The following is an 8778-nucleotide window of genomic DNA, read 5'->3' as shown; positions in this document are numbered from 1 at the left end:
TTACCTTACTTGAAATGCGAATACAACGGGTACCTTACCGTGAAATGACGAATACAACGGGTACCTTACCGTGAAATGCCGAATACAACGGGTACCTTACCGTGAAATGCCGAATACACGGGTACCTACCGTGAAATGCCGAATACAACGGGGTACTGTTAATGAAATGCCGAATACACGGGGACTTACGTGAAATGCCGAATACAACGGGTACCTTACAGTGAAATGCCGATACAACGGGGTACCTTACCGTGAAATGCCGAATACAACGGTACTTACAGTGAAATGCCGAATACAACGGGGTACCTTCCGTGAAATGCGAATACAACGGGTACCTTACAGTGGAAATGCCGAATACAACGGGGTACCTTACCGTGAAAATGCCGAATACAACGGGTAACCTTACCCGGAAATGCCGAATACAACGGGGTACCTTACCTGTGAAATGCGAATACAACGGGGTACCTTACCGTGAAATGCCGAATACAACGGGTACCTTACAGTGAAATGCGATACAACGGGGTCCTTACCGTGAAATGCCAATACAACGGGTACCTTACCGTGAAATGCCGAATACAACGGGGTACCTTACCGTAAATGCCGAATACAACGGGGTACCTTACCGTGAAATGCCGAATACAACGGGTACCTTACGTGAAATGCGAATAACAACGGGGTACCTTACGTGAAATCCAAATAAACACGGGGTACTACCGTGAAATGCCAACACGGGGTACCTTACGTGATATGCGAATACAACGGGTACCTTACCGTGAAATGCCGAATCAACGGGGTACCTTACCGTGAAATGGCCGAATAAACGGGTACTACTGAGAACGTGAAATGCGAATACAACGGGGGTACCTTACCGTGAAATGCGATATACAACGGGTACTTACGTGAAAGCGAATACAAGGGGTACCTTACCGTGAAATGCCGAATACAACGGGGTACCTTACCGTGAAATGCCGAATACAACGGGGTACCTTACCGTGAATATGCCGAATACAACGGGGGTAACCTTACCGTGAAATGGCGAATACAACGGGTACCTTACCGTGAAATGCCGAAACAACGGGGTACCTTAACGTGAAATTGCCGAATACAACGGGTACCTTACCGTGAAATGCGAATACAACGGGTTACCTTACCGTGAATGCCGATACAACGGTACCTTACCGTGAAATGCTGAATAGAACAGGTACCTTACCGTGAAATATTTACTTACAAGCCCTTAACCAACAGTGCAGTTCAAGAAATAGAGTTCAGAAAATATTTACTAAATAAATTAAAAGTAAAAAATATTTCTCTATCACAAAGTAACAAAGAAAATAACTTAACAATGTGGAGGTTATACAGGGGGTACCGTACAAGTCAATGTGGAGCTATATACAGGGGGTACCGGACAGAGTCAATGTGGAGGCTCTAACAGGGGTACCGGTACAGAGTCAATTTGGAGGCTATATACAGGGGGTACCGGTACAGATCAATGTGGAGCTATATACAGGGGGTATCCGTACAGAGTCAATGTGGAGGCTATATACAGGGGGTACCGGTAACAGAGTCAATGTGGAGGCTATATACAGGGGTACCGGTACAGAGTCAATGTGGAGGCTTATACAGGGGGTACCGGTACAGAGTCATGTGGAGGCTTATACAGGGGGTACCGGTACAGAGTCAATGTGGAGGCTATATACAGGGGTACAGTACAGAATCAATGTGGAGGCTATATACAGGGGTACCGTACAGAGTCCAATGTGGAGGCTATATACAGGGGGTACCGGTACAGAGTCAATGTGGAGGCTTATCAGGGGGTACCGGTACAGAGTCATGTGGAGCTTTACGAGGGGTACCGTACAGAGTCAATGTGGAGGCTATATACAGGGGTACCTGTACAGAGTCAATGTGGAGGCTATATACAGGGGGGTACCGGTACAGAGTCAATTGGAGGCTATATACAGGGGGTACCGTACAAGAGTTCAATTGTGTAGGCTATATACAGGGGGTACCGGTACAGAGTCAATGTGGAGGCTAATACAGGGGGTACCGGTACAGAGTCAATGTGGAGGCTAATACAGGGGGTACCGGTACAGAGTCAATGTGGATGCTATATACAGGGGGTACCGTACAGAGTCACATGTGGATGCTATATACAAGGGGTACGGTACAGAGTCAATGTGGAGGCTATATACAGGGTGTTACGGTACAGAGTAACAATGTGGAGGCTATATACAGGGGTACCGGTACAGAAGTCAATGTGGATGCTATATACAGGGGTACCGGTACAGAGTCAATGTGGATGCTATATACAGGGTACGGTACAGAGTCAATGTGGAGGCTAACAGGGGTCGACAGAGTCAATGTGGGAGCCTATATACAGGGTGTTACGGTACAGAGTCATGTGGAGGCTATATACAGGGGGTACCGGTACAGAGTCAATGTGGATGCTATATAGGGGTACAGGTACAAGAGTCAGTGTGGAGGCTATATATCAGGGTGTTACGGTACAGAGTCAATGTGGATGCTATATTACAGGGGGTACCGGTACAGAGTCAATGTGGAGGCTATATATCAGGGGGTACCGGTACAGAGTCAATGTGGAGGCTATATACAGGGGTACCGGTACAGAGTCAATGTGGAGGCTATATACAGGGGGTACCGGTACAGAGTCAATGTGGAGGCTATATACAGGGGGTACGGTACAGAGTCAATGTGGAGCTAAAAGGGGGTACCGATACAGAGTCAATGTGAGGCTATATACAGGGTACCGCGTACGCGGTCAATGTGCAGGGTACCGGTACAGAGTCAATGTGCAGGGTACCGTACAGAGAATCAACGGTACAGAGTCAATGTGCAGGGGTACAGGTTAATCCAGGTCATTTTTAAAGTGACTATGAAGCCCATTGAACACGCAGTACAAAACAGAATATGTTGTGACATCAGAGGTCTAAGAGCTACATTGATTATTGGGAGTCGCAACAAACCAGGACACGGCTCCACTGATAACCTCCCTGGAACGTTGATAATGTGAATTCCAGACTTTTTTTTCCTTCCCTTCTAGATGTCTACGTAACAGACAAGATGAGGGTTGCAAAATTCCAATATCTTTCCCCAGATTCCCTGCTGGTTCTCCATAAATTCTGGTTGGAAGAGTCCTGGAATCAGGAGGGAATCAGAAGGGAATCAGAGGGGAATCGGGAGGGTGAATCAGGAGGGGAATCGGGAGGGTGAATCAGAGGGAATCGGGAAGGTGAATAAGAGGGAATCGGGAAGGGTGAAATCAAAGGGAATCGGGAAGGTGAATCAGAGGAATCGGAGGTATCAAGAGGAATCGGGATGGGTGAATCAAGAGGGAATCGGGAGGGTGAATCAAGAGGGAATCGGGAGGTGAATCAAGAGGAATCGGGAGGGTGAATCAAAAGGGAATCGGGAGGGTGAACTAAGAGGGAATCGGGAGGGTGAATCAAGAGGGAATCGGGAGGTGAACATCGAAGAGGGATCAGGAATAATCTAACAGGATTTCTGGAAAATTCTGGTAATTTGGGGGAAATTACTGGAATTTGCGACCCCTGTGTCGATTAAAAACCTTCTGTCCAGTCGTCCCACTGTGGCCATACTTACAGAGTGGAAACATGGGAAACTATTAAAATGGCGGTTTTCTACAGAATGATTTAGTAATATACTGCCATTTAGCAGCCGCTTTTATCCAAGGAGTCTTCCAGGAATAGGTGCATCCCATTTACACACAATGTTTGATGTTGTCGTGACGCTGAAGATGACGAACGTGAAGTTTGAAAAACTGTGAAAATGTCCCTTTACAGAATATGTTGTGACATCAGAGGTCTAAGAGCTATATTGATTATTGGTGAGTCTCAACAAACCAGGACACGGCTCCACTGATAACCTCCCTGGAACGTTGATAATGTGAATTCCAGACTTTTTTTCCTTCCCTTCTAGATGTCTACGTAACAGACAAGATGAGGGTTGCAAAATTCCAATATCTTTCCCCAGATTCCCTGCTGGTTCTCCATAAATTCTGGTTGGAAGAGTCCTGGAATCAGGAGGGGAATCAAGAGGGAATCAGGAGGGGAATCGGGAGGGTGAATCAGGAGGGGAATCGGGAGGGTGAATCAAGAGGGAATCGGGAAGGTGAATCAAGAGGGAATCGGGAGGGTGAATCAAGAGGGAATCGGGAAGGTGAATCAAGAGGGAATCGGGAGGGTGAATCAAGAGGGAATCGGGAGGGTGAATCAAGAGGGAATCGGGAGGGTGAATCAAGAAGGAATCGGGAGGGTGAATCAAGAGGGAATCGGGAGGGTGAATCAAGAGGGAATCGGGAGGGTGAATCAAGAGGGAATCAGGAATAATCTAACCAGGATTTCTGGAAAATCTGGTAATTTGGGGGAAATTACTGGAAATTTGCGACCCCCGTGTCGATTAAAAACCTTCTGTCCAGTCGTCCCCACTGTGGCCATACTTACAGAGTGGAAACATGGGAAACATATTAAAATGGCGGTTTTCTACAGAATGATTTAGTAAATATACTGCCATTTAGCAGCCGCTTTTATCCAAGGAGTCTTACAGGAATAGGTGCATCCCATTTACACACAATGTTGATGTTGTCGTGACGCTGAAGATGACGAACGTGAAGTTGAAAACTGTGAAATGTCCCTTTAAAAAACAGACACCATGCTGAGTGTGCACCATTTTAATACATTATCTCGCAACGGTCAATATGACCAACACTATCTAATATTCACAACAGGAGCCACAGAGTACAGTAACAAATACGTTAGCATGTCTACATCTCTGTTTCATTAACAGAGTACAGTAACAAATACGTTAGCATGTCTACATCTCTGTTTCATTAACAGAGTACAGTAACAAATACGTTAGCATGTCCACCAGACAAGCCAGAGCCTGTAGAAAGCTACAATGTCAAAATCAACTCAGTGAGAAACCAAAAGAAATCCAGTCAAAAACCACATCTCATCTAACCTCTTCAAAACACAGAACCCACATCTCATCTAACCTCTTCAAAACACAAAACCCACATCTCGTCTAACCTCTTCAAAACACAAAACCCACATCTCGTCTAACCTCTTCAAAACACAAAACCCACATCTCGTCTAACCTCTTCAAAACACAAAAACCACATCTCGTCTAACCTCTTCAAAACACAAAAACCACATCTCGTCTAACCTCTTCAAAACACAAAAACCACATCTCATCTAACCTCTTCAAAAACCACATCTCATCTAACCTCTTCAAAACACAAAAACCACATCTCATCTAACCTCTTCAAAACACAAAAACCACATCTCATCTAACCTCTTCAAAAACCACATCTCATCTAACCTCTTCAAAACACAAAATCATTCTAATTCATTTCATACAGATTCCACACAACAAGGAAATGTATTTTACCTCAATCTTGTTATCATGCTGCAGAACAACTAAAATCCTCATCTTTCTCCTGCCAAACCGCTCTGACACTTCTCCTTTCTCTCCGAACAGACAGTTGAGAAATGGACAAACGTCTTCAGCGGTGGGGGGGGGGACACCTCTCTCTCTCTCTGATCCACGGTTAGCTAACTTTTAGTCTACACAGTTAAGCTATCAGCGTTCTACACACAGCCCCCACCCCGTCTATCCTCCAACACCATGCAGGTTGACGGACCACACCCCACTCTGCCCTGGCCACACCCCCCACGTCTTTCCAATTCCCTGAGTTTCTGCCTCTCTTCATCAAGGAGACTGCTCTTTCTATTCCCTGCAGTTCTGCCTCTCTTCATAAAGGAGACTGGTTTTTCTATTCCCTGAGTTCTGCCTCTCTTCATCAAGGAGACTGCTCTTTCTATTCCCTGAGTTCTGCCTCTCTTCATCAAGGAGACTGCTCTTTCTATTCCCTGAGTTCTGCCTTCTTCATCAAGGAGACTGGTCTTTCTATTCCTGAGTTCCTGCTCTCTTCATCATCGTCGCTGCTCTTTCTATTCCTGAGTTCTGCCCTCTCTTCATCATCGTCGCTGCTCTTTCAATTCCCTGAGTTTCTGCCCTCTTCATCAAGGAGACTGCTCTTTCTATTCCCTGAGTCTGCCTCTCTTCATCAAGGAGACTGGTCTTGAGAAAACCTTCTGGTGCGCGTATAGAATTTAACAGCCTCAAATGTATTTCCTGTTCCTGTTTGTTCTCTCCTGCTTATTTCAGCTGCATTTTGTATTCTCAATGTATACATCATGTTTAAATTTTAATGTTTTATATTGATTACAGTTTTTATACTGACCCTGCCCCCCCCTCCCGCTGCAGCCCGTCTCTTGTCCTCCAATCAAATCGGGCACAAATAAAGCTAAACATAGTGACGTGACTCTGTCCCCCCCCCTCCCTCCCTCTCTCTGCAGCGTTGTCCCAACCCCCCTCTGACACGGCGTCTCCCTCCTCCGGCTCGGTGATGACGTCCGGGTGTTGATGAGGCAGGAGCTGATGCGCCAGCAGGCCAGGGACCAGGAGAGGAAGAGAGGCCCAGCAGCAGGTCTCCTCAGCCCAGCTACGCACCACCGACTCCTCCCCAGCCATCTCCGTGGCCCCAGGGCATCCCGGAGCCAGACCTCGCCCCTGCCCAGGTCCCTGTGGAGGTCCTCAAGGTAGGTCACGCCCTGCTGGAGCGCTCTGACCATTGTATTTGAGGAGGACTTGCGCTTGCTCGTGACAACAAACGTCTTATCTGTTTGTGCTTATTAAAACGATAGAGTCTTACAGTTCATTTATAACCACGATTATAATGTGTTATACCTGCATTTATTCATGTGACTAATCTGACCATCTCTCTCTCTCTCCTGTAGGTTCAGACACACCTGGTAAAACCCGACTTGGTATCACATCCAGGCCTCCAGAGACAACAAGTTAAACACTACCTCTCCTCCACCCTCGGGAACAAAGTGACCAATCAGACGCTGGGCGCCTCCCCCTCGCCTCAGTCCGTATCCGCCCCCTCTCTCCAGCCCTGCAGCCAGCAGCCTCCCAGCCGCCATTGGCTGTGCTCAGCCTGAGCTCCAACAAAGAGGAGGTATATCACCGTTAGAAACATACAGATACAAAAATAATACTGTCTTCGTCTGGGTCTGGTCTGCTGTTCTTGGTCTGTTGACTGGAACTGGGTCTGTCTGTCTGACTGGAACTGGTCTGTCTGTCTGGAACTGGTTCTGTCTGTCTGACTGGGGCTGGTCTTGTCTGTCTGACTGGAACTGGTCTGTCTGTTCTGACTGGGGCTGGTCTGTCTGTCTGTCTGACTGGGGGCTGTGTCTGTCTGTCTGACTGGGGCTGGTCTGTCTGTCTGACTGGGCTGGTTCTGTGCTTGACTGGATCTGGGGTGTTCTGTCTGTTGACTGGCTGGTTGTCTGTCCTGACTGGGCTGGTCTGTCTGTCTGACTGGGGGTCTGTGCTGTCTGACTGCTGGTCTGCTGACTGGAATCTGGTCTGTCTGTCTGACTGGGGCTGGTCTGTCTGTTCTGGACTGGGAACTGGTCTGTCTGTCTGACTGAGGGGGTCTGGTCTGTCTGTCTGACTGGAACTGGTCTGTCTTCTGACTGGGGCTGGTCTGTCTGTCTGTACTGGGGGCTGGTCTGTTCTTGTCCTGACTGGGGCTGGTTCTGTCTGTCTGACTGGGCTGGTCTGTCTGTCTGACTGGGGCTGGTCTGTCTGTTCTGACTGGGGCTGTCTGTTCTGTCTGACTGGGGCTGTCGTCTGTCTGTTCTGTACTGGGGAACTGGTCCTGTCTGTCTGACTGGGGCTGGTCTGTCTGTCTGTCTGACTAGGGGCTGGTCTGTCTGTCTGACTGACTGGACTGGTCTGTCTGTCTGACTGGGGCTGGTCCTGTCTGTCTGATCTGGGGCTGGTCTGTCTGTCCTGACTGGGGCTCTGGTCTGTCTGTCTGACTGGAACTGGTCTGTCTGTCTGGACTGGTGGACTGGTGCTGTCTGTCTGACTGACTGGACTGGTCTGTCTGTCTGACTGGGGCGTCTGGTCTGTCTGTCTGACTGGACACTGGGTCTGTCTGTCTGACTGCCTCTGGGGCTGGGTCTGTCTGTCTGACTGGAACTGGTTCTGACTGGGGCCTGGTCTGTCTGTCTGTCGTCTGACTGGGGCTGGTCTTGGTTCTGACTGGTTGGCTGGTCGTTCTGTGTCTGACTGGAACTGGTTCTGTCGTTCTGACTGGGGCTGGTCTGTCTGGTCTGACTGACTGGTCTGTTCTGTCTGACTGGGCTGGTCTGTCCTGGTGCTGACTGGGGGCTGGTCTGTTGCTGTCTGACTGGGGGCTGGTCTGTCCTGTCTGACTGGGGCTGGTCTGTCTGTCCTGACTGGGGCTGGTCTGTCTTGTCTGACTGGGGCTGGTCTGTCTGCCTGACTGGACCTGGGTCTGTCTGCTGACTGTGGGGCTGGTTCTGTCTGTCTGACTGGGGGCTGGTCTGTCCTGTCTTGACTGGGGCTGTCTGTCCTGTCTGACTGGGGGCTGGTTGTCTGTCTGACTGGGGCTGGGTCTGTTCTGTTCTGACTGGGGCTGGTCTGTCTGTCTGACTGGGGCTGGTCTGCTGTCTGACTGGGGCTGGTTCTGTCCTGTCTGACTGGGGCTGGTCTGTCTGTCTGACTGGGGCTGGTCTTCTGTCTGTCTGCTGGAACTGGTCTGTTCTGGACTGGGGCTGTCTCTGTCTGTCTGACTGGGGCTGGTCTGTCTGTCTGACTGACTGCTGGTCTGTCTGTGCTTCCCGTTCCCTGCAACCCGCG

General features: G+C 48.9%; 1 protein-coding gene and 1 pseudogene across 3 annotated transcripts in view; one reads left to right on the top strand and one right to left on the bottom strand.

Annotated features, from left to right (window-relative positions):
* LOC112073801 (transcription factor E3) overlaps positions 1-5520 on the bottom strand; it is an 18600-nt gene extending 13080 nt beyond the window's left edge. For all 3 annotated transcript variants that reach the window (XR_011476685.1, XR_011476684.1, XM_024141037.2), the window contains exon 1: positions 5428-5520. Coding sequence is in view for 1 of the 3 variants with exons in the window: in XM_024141037.2 (XP_023996805.1) it covers positions 5428-5469 (42 nt within the window). In the remaining 2 variants the exon portion in view is untranslated. The remainder of the gene's footprint in view (positions 1-5427) is intronic.
* Positions 5521-6441: 921 nt separating this feature from the next.
* The window catches only part of LOC112073802 (transcription factor E3-like), an 8002-nt pseudogene continuing 5665 nt past the window's right edge, over positions 6442-8778 (top strand).

The sequence above is a fragment of the Salvelinus sp. IW2-2015 genome, unplaced genomic scaffold (assembly GCF_002910315.2).
Source record: "Salvelinus sp. IW2-2015 unplaced genomic scaffold, ASM291031v2 Un_scaffold2373, whole genome shotgun sequence".
Taxonomy (NCBI): Eukaryota; Metazoa; Chordata; class Actinopteri; order Salmoniformes; family Salmonidae; genus Salvelinus; species Salvelinus sp. IW2-2015.
This window is presented reverse-complemented; position numbering and strand designations above follow the sequence as displayed.